The sequence below is a fragment of the Hypanus sabinus genome, unplaced genomic scaffold (genome assembly GCF_030144855.1).
Source record: "Hypanus sabinus isolate sHypSab1 unplaced genomic scaffold, sHypSab1.hap1 scaffold_907, whole genome shotgun sequence".
NCBI classification, from domain to species: domain Eukaryota; kingdom Metazoa; phylum Chordata; class Chondrichthyes; order Myliobatiformes; family Dasyatidae; genus Hypanus; species Hypanus sabinus.
In genome coordinates this window covers 45,338-67,712 of record NW_026781760.1, presented here as the reverse complement: position 1 = coordinate 67,712, position 22,375 = coordinate 45,338, and the positions used below count along the sequence as shown (strand labels likewise).

The 22,375-nt window shown below is 59.6% G+C and overlaps 1 protein-coding gene across 1 annotated transcript in view; it reads left to right on the top strand.

Annotated features, from left to right (window-relative positions):
• LOC132390459 (sperm acrosome membrane-associated protein 6-like) overlaps nucleotides 1–20,010 on the top strand; it is a 48,089-nt gene extending 28,079 nt beyond the window's left edge. Inside the window, exons 2-5 of the mRNA XM_059963071.1 lie at nucleotides 10,771–10,874; nucleotides 12,986–13,142; nucleotides 18,931–19,126; nucleotides 19,901–20,010. Of these exons, the coding sequence (XP_059819054.1) occupies nucleotides 10,771–10,874; nucleotides 12,986–13,142; nucleotides 18,931–19,126; nucleotides 19,901–19,925 (482 nt within the window). The 3' untranslated portion in view covers nucleotides 19,926–20,010. The remainder of the gene's footprint in view (nucleotides 1–10,770; nucleotides 10,875–12,985; nucleotides 13,143–18,930; nucleotides 19,127–19,900) is intronic.
• The last annotated feature ends 2,365 nt before the right edge of the window (nucleotides 20,011–22,375 follow it).

Sequence of the window (22,375 nt, the reverse complement as noted above, 5' to 3'; positions counted from 1 at the left end):
GGACCCACCGTTCACACCGACACACTCTCTCTGGGACCCTCCGTTCACACCGACACACTCTCTCTGGGACCCTCCGTTCACACCGACACACACTCTGGGACCCACCGTTCACACCGACACACTCTCTCTGGGACCCACCGTTCACACCGACACTCTCTCTGGGACCCACCGTTCACACCGACACTCTCTCTGGGACCCACCGATCACACCGACACTCTCTCTCTGGGACCCACCGTTCACACCGACCCTGTCTCTCTGGGACCCACCGTTCACACCGACACTCTCTCTCTGGGACCCTCCGTTCACACCGACACTCTCTCTCTGGGACCCTCCGTTCGCACCGACACTCTCTCTCTGGGACCCACCGTTCACACCGACACTCTCTCTCTGGGACCCTCCGTTCACACCGACACACTCTCTCTGGGACCCTCTGTTCACACCGACACTCTCTCTCTGGGACCCACCGTTCACACCGACACTCTCTCTGGGACCCTCCGTTCACACCGACACTCTCTCTCTGGGACCCACCGTTCACACCGACACTCTCTCTGGTACCCACCGTTCACACCGACACTCTCTCTCTGGGACCCTCCGTTCACACCGACACTCTCTCTCTGGGACCCTCTGTTCACACCGACACACACTCTGGGACCCACCGTTCACACTGACACTCTCTCTCTGGGACCCTCCGTTCACACCGACACTCTCTCTCTGGGACCCTCCGTTCACACCGACACTCTCTCTCTGGGACCCACCGTTCACACCGACACACACTCTGGGACCCACCGTTCACACCGACACTCTCTCTGGGACCCTCCGTTCACACCGACACTCTCTCTGGGACCCACCGTTCACACCGACACTCTCTCTCTGGGACCCACCGTTCACACCGACACTCTCTCTCTGGGACCCACCGTTCACACCGACACACTCTCTCTGGGACCCACCGTTCACACCGACACACTCTCGCTGGGACCCTCCTTTCACACCGACACACTCTCTCTGGGACCCTCTGTTCACACCGACACTCTCTCTCTGGGACCCTCCGTTCACACCGACACTCTCTCAGGGACCCTCCGTTCACACCGACACTCTCTCTCTGGGACCCACCGTTCACACCGACACTCTCTCTCTGGGACCCTCCGTTCACACCGACACTCTCTCTGGGACCCACCGTTCACACCGACACTCTCTCTCTGGGACCCACCGTTCACACCGACACTCTCTCTCTGGTACCCACCGTTCACACCGACACTCTCTCTCTGGGACCCACCGTTCCCACCGACACACACTCTGGGACCCACCGTTCACACCGACACACTCTCTGGGACCCACCGTTCACACCGACACTCTCTCTCTGGGAACCTCTGTTCACACCGACACTCTCTCTCTGGGACCCACCGTTCACACCGACACACACTCTGGGACCCACCGTTCACACCGACACTCTCTCTGGGACCCACCGTTCACACTGACACTCTCTCTGGGACCCACCGTTCACACCGACACTCTCTCTCTGGGACCCACCGTTCACACCGACACTCTCTCTCTGGGACCCACCGTTCACACCGACACTCTCTCTGGGACCCACCGTTCACACCGACACTCTCTCTCTGGGACCCACCGTTCACACCGACACTCTCTCTGGGACCCACCGTTCACACCGACACTCTCTCTGGGACCCACCGTTCACACCGACACTCTCTCTGGGACCCACCGTTCACACCGACACACACTCTGGGACCCACCGTTCACACCGACACTCTCTCTCTGGGACCCACCGTTCACACCGACACTCTCTCTGGGACCCACCGTTCACACCGACACTCTCTCTCTGGGACCCTCCGTTCACACCGACACTCTCTCTGGGACCCACCGTTCACACCGACACTCTCTCTGGGACCCTCCGTTCACACCGACACACTCTCTCTGGGACCCTCCGTTCACACCGACACTCTCTCTGGGACCCACCGTTCACACCCACACTCTCTCTCTGGGACCCACCGTTCACACCGACACTCTCTCTCTGGGACCCACCGTTCACACCGACACTCTCTCTCTCTGGGACCCACCGTTCACACCGACACTCTCTCTCTCTGGGACCCTCCGTTCACACCGACACACTCTCTCTGGGACCCACCGTTCACACCGACACTCTCTCTCTGGGACCCTCCGTTCACACCGACACTCTCTCTGGGACCCACCGTTCACACCGACACTCTCTCTGGGACCCACCGTTCACACCGACACTCTCTCTCTGGGACCCACCGTTCACACCGACACTCTCTCTCTGGGACCCACCGTTCACACCGACACTCTCTCTCTCTGGGACCCACCGTTCACACCGACACTCTCTCTCTCTGGGACCCTCCGTTCACACCGACACACTCTCTCTGGGACCCACCGTTCACACCGACACTCTCTCTCTGGGACCCTCCGTTCACACCGACACTCTCTCTCTGGGACCCACCGTTCACACCGACACTCTCTCTCTGGGACCCACCGTTCACACCGACACTCTCTCTCTCTGGGACCCACCGTTCACACCGACACTCTCTCTCTGGGACCCTCCGTTCACACCGACACTCTCTCTGGGACCCACCGTTCACACCGACACTCTCTCTCTCTGGGACCCACCGTTCACACCGACACTCTCTCTGGGACCCACCGTTCACACCGACACTCTCTCTGGGACCCACCGTTCACACCGACACACACTCTGGGACCTACCGTTCACACCGACACTCTCTCTCTCTGGGACCCACCGTTCACACCGACACACACTCTGGGACCCACCGTTCACACCGACACTCTCTCTCTGGGACCCACCGTTCACACCGACACACTCTCTCTGGGACCCTCCCTTCACACCGACACTCTCTCTGGGACCCACCGTTCACACCGACACTCTCTCTCTGGGACCCACCGTACACACCGACACACTCTCTGGGACCCACCGTTCACACCGACACTCTCTCTGGGACCCACCGTTCACACCGACACTCTCTCTCTGGGACCCACCGTTCACACCGACACTCTCTCTGGGACCCACCGTTCACACCGACACTCTCTCTGGGACCCTCCGTTCACACCGACACTCTCTCTGGGACACACCGTTCACACCGACACTCTCTCTCGGACCCTCCGTTCACACCGACACTCTCTCTCTGGGACCCTCCGTTCACACCGACACTCTCTCTCTGGGACCCTCCGTTCACACCGACACTCTCTCTCTGGGACCCTCCGTTCACACCGACACTCTCTCTCTGGGACCCACCGTTCACACCGACACACTCTCTCTGGGACCCTCCGTTCACACCGACACTCTCTCTGGGACCCTCCGTTCACACCGACACTCTCTCTCTGGGACCCTCCGTTCACACCGACACTCTCTCTCTGGGACCCTCCGTTCACACCGACACTCTCTCTCTGGGACCCTCCGTTCACACCGACACTCTCTCTCTGGGACCCACCGTTCACACCGACACACTCTCTCTGGGACCCTCCGTTCACACCGACACTCTCTCTGGGACCCACCGTTCACACCGACACACTCTCTCTGGGACCCACCGTTCACACCGACACACTCTCTCTGGGACCCACCGTTCACACCGACACACTCTCTCTGGGACCCACCGTTCACACCGACACACACTCTGGGACCCACCGTTCACACCGACACTCTCTCTCTGGGACCCACCGTTCACACGGACACTCTCTCTGGGACCCACCGTTCACACCGACACATACTCTGGGACCCACCGTTCACACCGACACTCTCTCTGGGACCCACCGTTCACACCGACACACTCTCTCTCTGGGACCCACCGTTCACACCGACACTCTCTCTGGGACCCACCGTTCACACTGACACTCTCTCTGGGACCCACCGTTCACACCGACTATCTCTCTGGGACCCACCGTTCACACCGACACTCTCTCTGGGAACAACCGTTCACACGGACACTCTCTCTCTGGGACCCACCGTTCACACCGACACTCTCTCTCTGGGACCCACCGTTCACACCGACACACACTCTCTGGGACCCACCGTTCACACCGACACTCTCTCTCTGGGACCCACCGTTCACACCGACACTCTCTCTCTGGGACCCACCGTTCACACCGACACTCTCTCTCTCTGGGACCCACCGTTCACACCGACACTCTCTCTGGGACCCACCGTTCATACCGACACTCTCTCTGGGACCCACCGTTCACACCGACACTCTCTCTGGGACCCACCGTTCACACCGACACTCTCTCCCTGGGACCCACCGTTCACACCGACACTCTCTCTCTGGGACCCTCCGTTCACACCGACACTCTCTCTCTGGGACCCACCGTTCACACCGACACTCTCTCTCTGGGACCCACCGTTCACACCGACACTCTCTCTCTGGGACCCACCGTTCACACCGACACTCTCTCTGGGACCCTCCGTTCACACCGACACACACTCTCTCTGGGACCCTCCGTTCACACCGACACACACTCTCTCTGGGACCCACCGTTCACACCGACACTCTCTCTCTGGGACCCACCGTTCACACCGACACTCTCTCTCTGGGACCCACCGTTCATACCGACACTCTCTCTCTGGGACCCACCGTTCACACCGACACTCTCTCTCTGGGACACTCCGTTCACACCGACACTCTCTCTCTGGGACCCACCGTTCACACCGACACTCTCTCTCTGGGACCCACCGTTCACACCGACACACTCTCTCTCTGGGACCCACCGTTCACACCGACACTCTCTCTGGGACCCACCGTTCACACCGACACTCTCTCTGGGACCCACCGTTCACACCGACACTCTCTCTGGGACCCACCGTTCACACCGACACTCTCTCTCTGGGACCCACCGTTCACACCGACTCTCTGTCTGGGACCCACAGTTCACACCGACACTCTCTCTCTGGGACCCACCGTTCACACCGACACTCTCTCTCTGGGACCCTCCGTTCACACCGACACTCTCTCTGGGACCCACCGTTCACACCGACACTCTCTCTCTGGGACCCACCGTTCACACCAACACTCTCTCTCTCTGGGACCCACCGTTCACACCGACACTCTCTCTCTGGGACCCACCGTTCACACCGACACTCTCTCTGGGACCCACCGTTCACACCGACACTCTCTCTGGGACCCACCGTTCACACCGACACTCTCTCTGGGACCCTCCGTTCACACCGACACTCTCTCTCTGGGACCCACCGTTCACACCGACACACTCTCTCTGGGACCCACCGTTCACACCGACACTCTCTCTGGGACCCACCGTTCACACCGACACACACTCTGGGACCCACCGTTCACACCGACACTCTCTCTGGGACCCACCGTTCACACCGACACACACTCTGGGACCCACCGTTCACACCGACACTCTCTCTGGGACCCACCGTTCACACCGACACTCTCTCTGGGACCCACCGTTCACACCGACACTCTCTCTCTGGGACCCACCGTTCACACCGACACACACTCTCTCTGGGACCCACCGTTCACACCAACACTCTCTCTCTCTGGGACCCACCGTTCACACCGACACTCTCTCTCTGGGACCCACCGTTCACACCAACACTCTCTCTCTCTGGGACCCACCGTTCACACCGACACTCTCTCTCTGGGACCCACCGTTCACACCGACACTCTCTCTGGGACCCACCGTTCACACCGACACTCTCTCTGGGACCCTCCGTTCACACCGACACTCTCTCTGGGACCCACCGTTCACACCGACACTCTCTCTGGGACCCACCGTTCACACCGACACTCTCTCTCTGGGACCCACCGTTCACACCAACACTCTCTCTGGGACCCACCGTTCACACCGACACTCTCTCTCTGGGACCCACCGTTCACACCGACACACTCTCTCTGGGACCCACCGTTCACACCGACACTCTCTCTGGGACCCACCGTTCACACCGACACACACTCTGGGACCCACCGTTCACACCGACACTCTCTCTGGGACCCACCGTTCACACCGACACACACTCTGGGACCCACCGTTCACACCGACACTCTCTCTGGGACCCACCGTTCACACCGACACTCTCTCTGGGACCCTCCGTTCACACCGACACACACTCTCTCTGGGACCCACCGTTCACACCGACACACTCTCTCTGGGACCCACCGTTCACACCGACACTCTCTCTCTGGGACCCTCTGTTCACACCGACACTCTCTCTGGGACCCACCGTTCACACCGACACTCTCTCTGGGACCCACCGTTCACACCGACACTCTCTCTCTGGGACCCACCGTTCACACCGACACACTATCTCTGGGACCCACCGTTCACACCGACACTCTCTCTCTGGGACCCTCCGTTCACACCGACACTCTCTCTGGGACCCACCGTTCACACCGACACTCTCTCTCTGGGACCCACCGTTCACACCGACACTCTCTCTGGGACCCACCGTTCACACCGACACACACTCTCTGGGACCCACCGTTCACACTGACACACACTCTCTGGGACCCACCGTTCACACCGACACTCTCTCTGGGACCCACCGTTCACACCGACACTCTCTCTCTGGGACCCACCGTTCACACCGACACTCTCTCTGGGACCCACCGTTCACACCGACACTCTCTCTCTGGGACCCACCGTTCACACCGACACACTCTCTCTGGGACCCACCGTTCACACCGACACTCTCTCTCTGGGACCCTCCGTTCACACCGACACTCTCTCTCTGGGACCCTCCGTTCACACCGACACTCTCTCTCTGGGACCCACCGTTCACACCGACACACTCTCTCTGGGACCCTCCGTTCACACCGACACTCTCTCTCTGGGACCCACCGTTCACACCGACACTCTCTCTGGGACCCACCGTTCACACCGACACACACTCTGGGACCCACCGTTCACACCGACACTCTCTCTCTGGGACCCTCCGTTCACACCGACACTCTCTCTCTGGGACCCACCGTTCACACCGACACACTCTCTCTGGGACCCTCCGTTCACACCGACACTCTCTCTCTGGGACCCACCGTTCACACCGACACTCTCTCTGGGACCCACCGTTCACACCGACACACACTCTGGGACCCACCGTTCACACCGACACTCTCTCTCTGGGACCCTCCGTTCACACCGACACTCTCTCTCTGGGACCCACCGTTCACACCGACACACTCTCTCTGGGACCCTCCGTTCACACCGACACTCTCTCTCTGGGACCCACCGTTCACACCGACACTCTCTCTCTGGGACCCACCGTTCACACCGACACACACTCTGGGACCCACCGTTCACACCGACACTCTCTCTGGGACCCACCGTTCACACCGACACTCTCTCTGGGACCCACCGTTCACACCGACACACTCTCTCTGGGACCCTCCGTTCACACCGACACTCTCTCTGGGACCCACCGTTCACACCGACACTCTCTCTGGGACCCACCGTTCACACCGACACACACTCTGGGACCCACCGTTCACACCGACACTCTCTCTCTGGGACCCACCGTTCACACCGACACACTCTCTCTGGGACCCTCCGTTCACACCGACACTCTCTCTCTGGGACCCACCGTTCACACCGACACTCTCTCTGGGACCCACCGTTCACACCGACACACACTCTGGGACCCACCGTTCACACCGACACTCTCTCTCTGGGACCCTCCGTTCACACCGACACTCTCTCTCTGGGACCCACCGTTCACACCGACACACTCTCTCTGGGACCCTCCGTTCACACCGACACTCTCTCTCTGGGACCCACCGTTCACACCGACACTCTCTCTCTGGGACCCACCGTTCACACCGACACACACTCTGGGACCCACCGTTCACACCGACACTCTCTCTGGGACCCACCGTTCACACCGACATTCTCTCTGGGACCCACCGTTCACACCGACACACTCTCTCTGGGACCCTCCGTTCACACCGACACTCTCTCTGGGACCCACCGTTCACACCGACACTCTCTCTGGGACCCACCGTTCACACCGACACACACTCTGGGACCCACCGTTCACACCGACACTCTCTCTCTGGGACCCACCGTTCACACCGACACACACTCTGGGACCCACCGTTCACACCGACACTCTCTCTCTGGGACCCTCCGTTCACACCGACACACTCTCTCTGGGACCCTCCGTTCACACCGACACTCTCTCTGGGACCCACCGTTCACACCGACACACTCTCTCTCTGGGACCCACCGTTCACACCGACACTCTCTCTGGGACCCACCGTTCACACCGACACTCTCTCTCTGGGACCCTCCGTTCACACCGACACTCTCTCTCTGGGACCCTCCGTTCACACCGACACTCTCTCTCTGGGACCCTCCGTTCACACCGACACTCTCTCTCTGGGACCCTCCGTTCACACCGACACTCTCTCTGGGACCCACCGTTCACACCGACTCTCTCTCTCTGGGACCCACCGTTCACACCGACACTCTCTCTCTGGGACCCTCCGTTCACACCGACACACTCTCTGGGACCCACCGTTCACACCGACACACTCTCTCTGGGACCCACCGTTCACACCGACACTCTCTCTCTGGGACCCACCGTTCACACCGACACTCTCTCTGGGACCCACCGTTCACACCGACACACTCTCTGGGACCCACCGTTCACACCGACACACTCTCTCTGGGACCCACCGTTCACACCGACACTCTCTCTCTGGGACCCACCGTTCACACCGACACTCTCTCTGGGACCCACCGTTCACACCGACACTCTCTCTGGGACCCACCGTTCACACCGACACTCTCTCTCTGGGACCCACCGTTCACACCGACACTCTCTCTGGGACCCACCGTTCACACCGACACTCTCTCTGGGACCCACCGTTCACACCGACACTCTCTCTCTGGGACCCACCGTTCACACCGACACACACTCTCTCTGGGACCCACCGTTCACACCGACACTCTCTCTCTGGGACCCACCGTTCACACCGACACACACTCTCTCTGGGACCCTCCGTTCACACCGACACACACTCTCTCTGGGACCCTCCGTTCACACCGACACACACTCTCTCTGGGACCCTCCGTTCACACCGACACACACTCTCTCTGGGACCCTCCGTTCACACCGACACACACTCTCTCTGGGACCCTCCGTTCACACCGACACACACTCTCTCTGGGACCCTCCGTTCACACCGACACACACTCTCTCTGGGACCCTCCGTTCACACCGACACACACTCTCTCTGGGACCCTCCGTTCACACCGACACACACTCTCTCTGGGACCCTCCGTTCACACCGACACACACTCTCTCTGGGACCCTCCGTTCACACCGACACACACTCTCTCTGGGACCCTCCGTTCACACCGACACACACTCTCTCTGGGACCCTCCGTTCACACCGACACACACTCTCTCTGGGACCCTCCGTTCACACCGACACACACTCTCTCTGGGACCCTCCGTTCACACCGACACACACTCTCTCTGGGACCCTCCGTTCACACCGACACACACTCTCTCTGGGACCCTCCGTTCACACCGACACACACTCTCTCTGGGACCCTCCGTTCACACCGACACACACTCTCTCTGGGACCCTCCGTTCACACCGACACACACTCTCTCTGGGACCCTCCGTTCACACCGACACACACTCTCTCTGGGACCCTCCGTTCACACCGACACACACTCTCTCTGGGACCCTCCGTTCACACCGACACACACTCTCTCTGGGACCCTCCGTTCACACCGACACACACTCTCTCTGGGACCCTCCGTTCACACCGACACACACTCTCTCTGGGACCCTCCGTTCACACCGACACACACTCTCTCTGGGACCCTCCGTTCACACCGACACACACTCTCTCTGGGACCCTCCGTTCACACCGACACACACTCTCTCTGGGACCCTCCGTTCACACCGACACACACTCTCTCTGGGACCCTCCGTTCACACCGACACACACTCTCTCTGGGACCCTCCGTTCACACCGACACACACTCTCTCTGGGACCCTCCGTTCACACCGACACACACTCTCTCTGGGACCCTCCGTTCACACCGACACACACTCTCTCTGGGACCCTCCGTTCACACCGACACACACTCTCTCTGGGACCCTCCGTTCACACCGACACACACTCTCTCTGGGACCCTCCGTTCACACCGACACACACTCTCTCTGGGACCCTCCGTTCACACCGACACACACTCTCTCTGGGACCCTCCGTTCACACCGACACACACTCTCTCTGGGACCCTCCGTTCACACCGACACACACTCTCTCTGGGACCCTCCGTTCACACCGACACACACTCTCTCTGGGACCCTCCGTTCACACCGACACACACTCTCTCTGGGACCCTCCGTTCACACCGACACACACTCTCTCTGGGACCCTCCGTTCACACCGACACACACTCTCTCTGGGACCCTCCGTTCACACCGACACACACTCTCTCTGGGACCCTCTGTTCACACCGACACACACTCTCTCTGGGACCCTCTGTTCACACCGACACACACTCTCTCTGGGACCCTCTGTTCACACCGACACACACACTCTCTCTGGGACCCTCTGTTCACACCGACACACACTCTCTCTGGGACCCACCGTTCACACCGACACTCTCTCTGGGACCCTCTGTTCACACCGTCACACACTCTGGGACCCTCTGTTCACACCGACACTCTCTCTCTGGTACCCTATTCTGAGTGCAGTGGGTGGGGAGAAACTAGTTGACCAAATTTTTGATATTTTTTATTATCCTTGCAGTCGAAGATGTCCAGGTCAATGAGACAGGGCATGTGTCAATGAAATGTCAAGCATCCTTCAACCTTCCTGAGATTGACTCTGTGATCTGGTGGATTGTTCCAAATGTAAGCCTTTCTGCTCCAGTTCCTCTCTGTTCCTCCACTATGTCAGTGTTGATTACAAGTGGACCAGAACCTTAAGCTCAGTCGCGGCCGCCCAGGGTCAGGTCACATTTGATCTCCCAAAGTGCAGCATCTCAACCTTGCTGGGATGAAGCGATATCTGCTGGGGACCCCCCCCCCCCCCCCACCGTCGATGACCCATCTCCCCCCCCCGCCGATGACCCATCTCCCCCCTCTGATGACCCATCTCCCCATCGATGACCCATCTCCCCCCTGATGACCCATCTCACCCCGCCGATGACCCATCTCCCCATTGATGACCCATCTCCCCCCCGCCGATGTCCCATCTCCCCCCCCATCGATGACCCATCTCCCCTCCCATCGATGACCCATCTCCCCCGCCGATGACCCATCTCCCCCCCGTCGATGGCCCATCTCCCCCCCGTCGATGGCCCATCTCCCCCCCGTCGATGACCCATCTCCCCCCCGCCCGCCGATGACCCATCTCCCGCCCGCCGATGACCCATCTCCCCCCCGTCGATGACCCATCTCCCCCCCCGATGACCCATCTCCCCCCCCGTTGATGACCCATCTCCCCCCCCGTCGATGACCCATCTCCCCCCTCCGATGACCCATCTCCCCCCACCCACCAGTGACCCATCTCCCCCCTCCGATGACCCATCTCCCCCCACCCACCAGTGACCCACCTGCCCACCAGCCAGTGACCCACATGCCCCCACCCACCAGTGACCGCCTGCTCCCCGCTCTGGGCTGGTAACCCGTCTCTCCCTTTCTGTGCCTCACAATGACTCATCCCCTGCCAACAACTCTGCAAAAAAGTGGCTGATTGAAGCCAAGGTAGGGAACGTTAAGGTCAAGCACTCTGGCGGAAGGACTGCCTTCTGGACAGAAACCCGAGGATGGAGTCACTTTGGACGCTGAGTCGGTGGTGAGGAAGGCAAATACATGTTAGCATTTGTTTCCGGAGGGCAGGCTGCACAAGGCATTGGTGGGGCCATGCGTGGAGTTTGAGAGCAGTTTCGGGCCCCTCATCTAAGAAAGGGCGTGGCAGCATTGGAAAGGGTTCGTGGGAATGGGTACGAGCAGAAGAATGTTGGGGAGAGTTTGGATCATGTTGAAATCTCCCAGATACTGCGAGGCTCATGAACAGCGTTGAGGCCGCGGAAGAGGTTCGCCAGCTTGCTGCCTGGATTAGAGGGTGTGAGCTGCGGGATGAGGTTGGACGAACTTGGTTTGCTTTCTCTGGAGTGGGAGAAGACTGAGGGGAGACTTGGTAGAGCTTTATAAGAGTTTGAGATCTTTTCCCTCCAGGGTTGAAATGAGAGGAAGTGGAAGTTGAAAGGTGAGTTTTCTTTTACAGAAAGACTGGTGCTGGAGGCATTTCAGACTCTATTAGATAAACACATAAACGTACAGAGAACCCTGTGTCGGCATAAAGGTGTTTGACTGTGCACAGCCAGGGCCTGTTCCTGTGCTGTACACAGTGAACAGTCAGGTCCCGAGGAACACCGTGGACCCTGGGATTCAGATGCATAAATACCTGAAAGTGGCGTGGCAGGTGGATAGGGTCATAAAGAAAGATTTGCGTGCAGGAGTTAGGGTGCTGCAGGACGTGAGTATGTCGAGAGCTCGGAGCAGTCTGGTGCCCTACCTGCAGGAAAGATTGGAAGGCTGAAGAGAAATTTCCCAGGGCTTGAGGACCTAAGTTATAAGGGAAGGTTGAGTAGGCAAGGACATTACTCCCTGGAGCACAAGAAGCTGAGAGGAGATTTGATAGCGGTAGACAAAAATATGAGGGCTACAGATAGAATAAAAGCAGTGAGGTTGGGTGAGCCTAGAACAAGAGGTCATTGGTTAAGGGTGAAAGGTGAAATATTTAAGGAGAGCCTGGGGGGGGGGAGCTGCTTTACTGAGGGGGTTGGTCCAGGTGCAGGTTGACGGGCCTGGGCCGGAACTGATCAGATGGGCCTAAGGGCCTCTCTCTGCTGTACTGCTCCATGAGTCTACTCATCCACGTTTCCCTCTCAACCGTACGGTGGGGGGTAAGCGTGACCCTGACCCCAGAGTGTGACCGTTAACCCCTTGGCTCACAGATTCGCAGTGACGTCATCCAACAGTTCAAGGTCCTGCACGTGGGCACTGACGACACCCTTAGCATCAACAATGTGAAGCTCAAGAACAGCGGCAGCTACGCCTGCGACGTCATGGACAAAGACACCATCCTGCTACGCCGGTTCTTCCACCTCATCGGTCAGTCAGATGTCGGGTCATGGGGAGAGTGAAAAACGTTGTTTTGCATGTCACCCAACAGGGACTTTTAGCTCAACAGAACATCGAGAAGGTGGAGGGGAAACCAGTAGCAGAATGAAGTGCTACAGTTACGGGGGAAGTGAGGTGTGGGCAGGCAGTACGGTGATGGGCCACGGCCAGGTAGGCAGTGAGGTTGGGTCCCTTCATCCCTTAGCACGGGGAGACAGGCCTAGCCCCTAAGGAAGAAGTGAAAAGCACATCTTTTCGTTCCGGGGTCTGATCACTGCGGCGTACAAGCTGTCCTTGAGCTGGTGGTACAGTCTCTCAGACTTTTGTACCTTGCACCCGATGGGAGGGGGAATGGGGGTATGTCTGGGGTGAGTGAGGTTTTTGACGATGCTGCCTGCTTTAACGAGGTAGTGTGGACAGAATCCGCGGAGGGAGCTGGATTACTGTGATATGCTGAACTGCGTCGCTGACTCTCTGCAGTTTCCGGCATTCTTTGGCTCATGTACATCCACGGTACATCCAGATAGGATGTTTTCAGTAGTGCATTGATTAAAAATTGGTAATCGGACTGGCTAAATCTGGCAGAGGGTTGACGAGTTCCCTGGACTGTAGCATCGCTGTGGTTGGACCAGGACCGACTGTGGGTGATGCTCACTGGTAGGAGCTTCCATCTCTCAGCCTCAGCGCTGCTGATGTCGGAGGAGGATGTGCACCATCTCCCCGGTCCCAGTCAATACCAGCTCCTTTGATTCGTTGTCATTGTTGTCATGGCACCACGTGTCTCCTTCCTGCACTCTGACTCGTTATTTGAGATACCGCCCCCCACGGTGCTGTCACTTGCAAATGACGGACCAGGATCTGGCCACATGGTCATGAATGGTCAGTGACAACCCATTGCTACCTCTGATCGGGGTATAACCACAGGGAGGGTGTGGTACAAGATTATCACATGTCAGGCAGACCAGCACTTGGAGCAGCATATAAACCATATAACAATTACAGCACGGAAACAGGCCATCTCGGCCTTTCTAGTCCATGCCAAACGCTTACTCTCACCTAGTCCCACAGACCTGCACTCAGCCCATAACCCAACATTCCATTCCTGACATATATCTATTCAATTTTACTTTAAATGACAATACCGAACCTGCCTCTACCACTTCTACTGGAAGCTCGTTCCACACAGCTACCACTCTCTGAGTAAAGAAATTCCCCCCTCATGTTACCCCTAAACTTTTGCCCCTTAACTCTCAACTCATGTCCTCTTGTTTGAATCTCCCCTACTCTTAATGGAAAAAGCCTGTCCACGTCAACTCTATCTAATCCCCTCATAATTTTAAATACCTCTATCAAGTCCCCCCTCAACCTTCTAAGTTCCAAAGAATAAAGACCTAACTTGTTCAACCTTTCCCTGTAACTTAGGTGCTGAAACCCAGGTAACATTCTAGTAAATCTTCTCTGTACTGTCTATTTTGTTGACATCTTTCCTATAATTCGGTGACCTGAACTGTACATAATACTCCAAATCAGCCCTTACCAATGCCTTGTACAATTTTAACATTACATCCCAATTCCAATACTCAATGCTCTGATTTATAAAGGCCAGCATACCAAAAGTTTTCTTCACCACCCTATCCACATGAGATTCCACCTTCAGGGAACTATGCACCATTATTCCTAGATCACTCTGTTCTACTGCATTCTTCAATGCCCTACCATTTACCATGTATGTCCTATTTGGATTATTCCTACCAAAATGTAGCACCTCACACTTATCAGCATTAAACTCCATCTGCCATCGCTCAGCCCACTCTTCTAACTGGTCTAAATCTCTCTGCAAGCTTTGAAAACCTACTTCATTATCCACAATGCCACCTACCTTAGTATCATCTGCATACGTACTAATCCAATTTGCCACGCCATCATCCAGATCATTAATGTACATGACAAACAACATTGGACCCAGTACAGATCCCTGAGGCACACCACTAGTCACCGGCCTCCAACCTGACAAACAGTTATCCACCACTACTCTCTGGCATCTCCCATCCAGCCACTGCTGTTGAAAACAGAACAATACAGCAGAGAACACCAAACCAATTAAACTCAGAAGTGACGACCTGAAACACCGACAATCCCAGAACTTCACCTACTCTTCCTCCAGAGGCTCGTAGATATTGCAGCTTCCAGCATCGGGAGTCTCCCATAAACTAAAACCCTCCTGCTGACACAGTGAGGGGTATAGGTAGAGCAGACATCGTTCCTGCACGTGGTGAGGGGGATAATTTCAAAGGTGGGTGCTTGGAATGAGCTGTCAAGCCTGAGTCATCAGGGATTTTAAGTGACGCTTACATAGGCAGGTGAATGTGAGGAGAACGGGACGGTGTGAACACTTCATGGGCAGTAGGGGTTAGTGCGGTTGGTCATTCGGTTACTCATTTAATTGGTGTGGCACAACATAGTGGGCCAAAGGGTTAGTTTGAAGGCCGTGTATCCGTATCATTCCATCCTCTGCACATTCAGAGCCTTTTAAACACCTCCACCATCTCTGCCTCCACTACCACCCCAGGCAGCACATCCTCACCCTTTGAACTTTACCACTCTGACCTATGGATGGTTGACCCTGTCTGCGCCTTCCCTGAACGTATGGACATCTACCAGGTCCCCCTCAGCCTCCGCTGCCCCGGACAGCGCCCTGCCAAAGCCCCACCCCTCTCCAATGTACACTAACGAGAGGGGCTCTCACCAGGTGAAGTGGAGATGTGTGAGGGGACTTCCCCCTATTGGGGGGACGAGGAGCAGGGGTTCTGCTCTCCGAACGAGAGGTCAGCCATGGAGGAAAGAGATTCACCCACAGAGTCAGCTCTGTGGGAGGGGGTGAGGAGGGAACACTGTGGGAGGGGTGGTGAGGAGAGAGCAATGTGGGAGTGTTGGTGAGGAGGGAGCACTGTGGGAGGGAGTGAGGAAGGAGCGCTGTGGGAGGGGGTGAGGAGGGTGCGCTGTGGGAGGGAGTGAGGAGGGTGCACTGTGGGAGGGGGAGTGAGGAGGGAACACTGTGGGAGGGGCAGTGAGGAGGGAACACTGTGGGAGGGGGTGAGGAGGGAACACTGTGGGAGGGGGTGAGGAGGGAACACTGTGGGAGGGGGTGAGGAGGGTGCACTGTGGGAGGGGCAGTGAGGAGGGAACACTGTGTGAGGGGGTGAGGATGGAACACTGTGGGAGGGGGTGAGGAGGGAACACTGTGGGAGGGGGTGAGGAGGGAACACTGTGGGAGGGGGTGAGGAGGGTGCACTGTGGGAGGGTTGGTGAGGAGGGTGCACTGTGGGAGGGGGTGAGGAGGGAACGCTGTGGGAGGGTTGGTGAGGAGGGAACACTGTGGGAGGGGGTGAGGAGGGAACACTGTGGGAGGGGCAGTGAGGAGAGAGCACTGTGGGAGGGGGTGAGCAGAGAGCACTGTGGGAGGGGGGTGAGGAGGGAGCACTGTGGGAGGGGGGTGAGGAGGGAGCACTGTGGGAGGGGGTGAGGAGGGAGCACTGTGGGAGGGGGTGAGGAAGGTACACTGTGGGAGGGGGTGAGGAGGGAACACTGTGGGAGGGGGTGAGGAGGGAACGCTGTGGGAGGGGATGAGGAGGGAGCGCTGTGGGAGGGAGGTGAGGAGGGAGCACTGTGGGAGGGGGGTGAGGAGGGAGCACTGTGGGAGGGCGTGAGGAGGGAGAACCGTGGGAGGGGGTGAGGAGGGAGCACTGTGGGAGGGGGTGAGGAGGGAGCACTGTGGGAGGGGGTGAGGAGGGAACGCTGTGGGAGGGGGTGAGGAGGGAGCGCTGTGGGAGGGGGTGAGGAGGGAGCGCTGTGGGAGGGGGTGAGGAGGGAGCACTGTGGGAGGGGGTGAGGAGGGAACACTGTGGGAGGGGGTGAGGAGGGAACACTGTGGGAGGGGGGTGAGGAGGGAACACTGTGGGAGGGGGGTGAGGAGAGAGCACTGTGGGAGGGGGGTGAGGAGGGAACGCTGTGGGAGGGGGTGAGGGGAGAGCACTGTGGGAGGGGGTGAGGAGGGAACACTGTGGGAGGGGGTGAGGAGGGAGCACTGTGGGAGGGGGTGAGGAGAGAGCACTGTGGGAGGGGGTGAGGAGGGAGCACTGTGGGAGGGGGTGAGGAGGGAGCACTGTGGGAGGGGGTGAGGAGAGAGCACTGTGGGAGGGGGTGAGGAGGGAGCACTGTGGGAGGGGGTGAGGAGAGAGCACTGTGGGAGGGGGTGAGGAGAGAGCTGTGGGAGGGGACGGTGAGGAGGGAGCACTGTGGGAGGGGGTGAGGAGAGAGCACTGTGGGAGGGGGTGAGGAGAGAGCTGTGGGAGGGGGTGAGGAGGGAGCACTGTGGGAGGGGGTGAGGAGGGAGCACTGTGGGAGGGGGTGAGGAGAGAGCACTGTGGGAGGGGGTGAGGAGAGAGCACTGTGGGAGGGGGTGAGGAGGGAGCTGTGGGAGGGGGTGAGGAGGGAGCACTGTGGGAGGGGGTGAGGAGTGAGCACTGTGGGAGGGGGTGAGGAGAGAGCACTGTGGGAGGGGGTGAGGAGGGAGCTGTGGGAGGGGGTGAGGAGGGAGCTGTGGGAGGGGGTGAGGAGGGAGCACTGTGGGAGGGGGTGAGGAGGGAGCTGTGGGAGGGCGTGAGGAGGGAGCACTGTGGGAGGGGGTGAGGAGGGAGCTGTGGGAGGGGGTGAGGAGGGAGCACTGTGGGAGGGGGTGAGGAGTGAGCACTGTGGGAGGGGGTGAGGAGAGAGCACTGTGGGAGGGGGTGAGGAGGGAGCTGTGGGAGGGCGTGAGGAGGGAGCTGTGGGAGGGGGTGAGGAGGGAACACTGTGGGAGGGGGTGAGAAGGGAGCTGTGGGAGGGCGTGAGGAGGGAGCTGTGGGAGGGGGTGAGGAGGGAGCTGTGGGAGGGCGTGAGGAGGGAGCTGTGGGAGGGCGTGAGGAGGGAGCTGTGGGAGGGGGTGAGGAGAGAGCTGTGGGAGGGCGTGAGGAGGGAGCACTGTGGGAGGGGGTGAGGAGGGAGCACTGTGGGAGGGGGTGAGGAGGGAGCTGTGGGAGGGCGTGAGGAGGGAGCTGTGGGAGGGCGTGAGGAGGGAGCTGTGGGAGGGGGTGAGGAGGGAGCACTGTGGGAGGGGGTGAGGAGAGAGCTGTGGGAGGGCGTGAGGAGGGAGCACTGTGGGAGGGGGTGAGGAGAGAGCACTGTGGGAGGGGGTGAGGAGGGAGCACTGTGGGAGGGGGTGAGGAGTGAGCACTGTGGGAGGGGGTGAGGAGAGAACACTGTGGGAGGGGGTGAGGAGGGAGCTGTGGGAGGGGGTGAGGAGGGAGCTGTGGGAGGGGGTGAGGAGGGAGCTGTGGGAGGGGTGAGGAGGGAGCTGTGGGAGGGGGTGAGGGAGCTGTGGGAGGGGGTGAGGAGGGAGCACTGTGGGAGGGGGTGAGGAGGGAGCACTGTGGGAGGGGGTGAGGAGGGAACACTGTGGGAGGGGGTGAGGAGGGAGCACTGTGGGAGGGGGTGAGGAGGGAGCTGTGGGAGGGGGTGAGGAGGGAGCACTGTGGGAGGGGGTGAGGAGGGAGCACTGTGGGAGGGGGTGAGGAGGGAACACTGTGGGAGGGGGTGAGGAGGGAGCTGTGGGAGGGGGTGAGGAGGGAGCTGTGGGAGGGGGTGAGGAGGGAGCTGTGGGAGGGGGTGAGGAGGGAACACTGTGGGAGGGGGTGAGGAGATAGGGTGAAGCCAAACTTCCTATCTCTCACTCCCCCACCAGTGACCCGCACTACCCTGCAGAGTAGCAAGGACCTGCAGGAGATGTTCCAGAAAGTTCTCGGGGAGGAGCGAGGGACCCTGAAGACCCCGGTTGCCAAGCGATTGCTGAAGAAGGACGAGCTTCTGCGGAAACAGACGGAGGCCCAGCTGACAGGTGCCATCGCTCTGGCCAGCTTGCTCTTCTTTCTTGGCCTGGGGTAAGTGCAGTCATGGCTGTGAGGGGTGGGGGGCAACCAAACACAGATCAGCACGCTGCAGCCTGTGTACCAAACACCTGGGACGGTACACTCTCTGCTCGCGTACCATGCCCATGGCTGTCCCGGATACGGGCCGCCGCCATTTTCCCTCGAAGGTGTTGGAGGCCACACTGCTCACGCACAACTGGTCACCCTCTGCCTCGTTGGCATGTTAAGTGGACGTGTTGACAACCTGGAGTTTGTGAGGATTTGTCTGCAGATATTAGCACTCGTTTTATTGAAGTGTGTGTCTGCAGTTGACACTGGTCATTACAAACTAGAGGGAACATCGGGTGAAACCCTCAGCGTTGGTATCTAAGGAGACCTCCCCCCTCGTATACCAAACGCAGAGGTCTCCCTTTGGGCAGGGGCAATCCCTGGACAATATACCCTCCTCTCGGGCTCGCTTGTGCCAAATGAAAGCTGATGTGCCTTGTGCTGGCTTATTAAATGCAGCCTTCGTTTGTGTACCAAACCCAAGATGATGCATCCTCCCCTTGAGTACAAAACGAAAAACTGTATCCTCAGGCCCCTCTTCACTCCACCCCACCTCCCGCCATTCGGCCCACTGTGTCTGTACTGTCCTCGTGCCCGGTAAAGTTTGGAGGGTGGTGATGGGGTCAGGAGATGCCCCTCCTCTCTGAGGCTGGAGGCAGACGATCGGGGTGATTGGCCAGTGTTGTTCCCGGCCCTCAGTGGACTTAGGTACACTGACCTTTCTCTCCCCTCCCACAGGGGATTGTACCGATGGGTGTCGTGACGACAGGTGACAATGGGCAGATGTCCACAGAGGAGGCCGGCCGGCCGGGGCAGAAAAGTGAATAAAACTCATTCCAGTTATCAAAACCACCACAGTGTTCACTCGAGGGAGGGGTGGGGGCAGTGGGACAGGAGGGAGTGACGTGGGAGGGGGTGTGGAGGGAGTGACGTGGGGACAGGAGGGAGTGACGTGGGAGGGGGTGTGGAGGGAGTGACGTGGGGACAGGAGTGAGTGACGTGGGAGGGGGTGTGGAGGGGCTGAGGAGGGAGTGACATGGGGACAGGAGGGAGTGAGGAGGGAGTGACGTGCGGGGTGAGGAGGGAGTGACGTGGGGACAGGAGGGAGTGACATGGGGACAGGAGGGAGTGACATGGCGACAGGAGGGAGTGAGGAGGGAGTGACATGGGAGGGGGTTGGGAGGGGCTGAGGAGGGAGTGACGTGGGGGTGAGGAGGGAGTGACATGGGGACAGGAGGGAGTGAGGAGGGAGTGACATGGGGACAGGAGGGAGTGACATGGGAGGGGGTTGGGAGGGGCTGAGGAGGGAGTGACGTGGGGGGGACAGGAGGGAGTAACGTGGGGACAGGAGGGAGTGAGGAGTGACATGGGAGGGGGTTGGGAGGGGCTGAGGAGGGAGTGACATGGGGACAGGAGGGAGTGAGGAGTGACATGGGAGGGGGTTGGGAGGGGCTGAGGAGGGAGTGACATGGCGACAGGAGGGAGTGACATGGGAGGGGGTTGGGAGGGGCTGAGGAGGGAGTGACGTGGGGGGTGAGGAGGGAGTGACATGGGGACAGGAGGGAGAGAGGAGGGAGTGACATGGGGACAGGAGGGAGTGACATGGGAGGGGGTTGGGAGGGGCTGAGGAGGGAGTGACATGGGGACAGGAGGGAGTGAGGAGTGACATGGGAGGGGGTTGGGAGGGGCTGAGGAGGGAGTGACATGGGGACAGGAGGGAGTGAGGAGTGACATGGGAGGGGGTTGGGAGGGGCTGAGGAGGGAGCGACGTGGGAGGGGGTGAGGAGGGAGCGACGTGGGAGGGGGTGAGGAGGGAGCGACGTGGAGGGACAGGAGGGAGCGACGTGGGGGGGTGAGGAGGGAGCGACGTGAGGGGGTGAGGAGGGAGCGACGGGAGGGGGTGAGGAGGGAGCGACGGGAGGGGGTGAGGAGGGAGCGACGTGGGAGGGGGTGAGGAGGGAGCGACGTGGGAGGGGGTGAGGTGGGAGCGACGTGGAGGGACAGGAGGGAGCGACGTGGGGACAGGAGGGAGCGACGTGGGGGGGTGAGGAGGGAGCGACGTGGGAGGGGGTGAGGAGGGAGTGACGTGGGAGGGGGTGAGGAGGGAGTGACGTGGGGGTTGAGGAGGGAGTGACGTGGGGACAGGAGTGACATGGGAGGGGATTGGGAGGGGCTGAGGAAGGAGTGATGTGGGGGGTGAGGAGGGAGCGACGTGGGGGGGTGAGGAGGGAGCGACGTGGGGACAGGAGGGAGTGACGTGGGAGGGGGTGAGGAGGGAGTGACGTGGGAGGGGGTGAGGAGGGAGCGACGTGGGAGGGGGTGAGGAGGGAGCGATGTGGGGACAGGAGGGAGTGACGTGGGAGGGGGTGAGGAGGGAGTGACGTGGGAGGGGGTGAGGAGGGAGTGACGTGGGAGGGGGTGAGGAGGGAGTGACGTGTGGGGGTGTGGAGGGAGTGACGTGGGAGGGGGTGAGGAGGGAGTGACGTGGGAGGGGGTGAGGAGGGAGTGACGTGGGAGGGGGTGAGGAGGGAGTGACGTGGGGGGGTGTGGAGGGAGTGACGTGGGAGGGGGTGTGGAGGGAGTGACGTGGGAGGGGGTGTGGAGGGAGTGACGTGGGAGGGGGTGTGGAGGGAGTGACATGGGGGGCTGAGGAGGGAGTGACATGGGGGACAGGAGTGACGTGGGAGGGGGTGTGGAGGGAGTGAGGAGGGAGTGACATGGGGGGACAGGAGTGACGTGGGAGGGGGCGAGGAGGGAATGTTGTGAGGGCGGTGAGGAGGAAGTGATGTGGGGGGACAGGAGGGAGTGACGTGGGAGAGGACGATGTGGGAGGCATGAGGAAGGAACACTGTGGGAGGGGGTAAGCAGTGAGTTGTGAGGGAGAGGGTGAAGAGGGGTCAGCTGAGGGCTAGATCTAAGGCATTCAAATCTGGGTCGGGCTGTACCAGAAAAGCAGGTATGATTTGCAGAGGACCACTTCAAGGGTGAAGAGTTAATTTTAAATGAGGTTGGAGGCGACATCGACTGCACGACAACTCTGGCAGGACATTACTTCCTACAAAGTGAAACCCAATATCATGAATGGCAGCGATGCTTCACGACCAGATGAACTCAACGCCTTCGATAAACCCGCTTTGAAAGGCAGAATATAACTACAGCTGTGGAGATCCCTCCTGCACCCGGTGACCCTGTGCTCTCTGTCTCAGAGGCCGA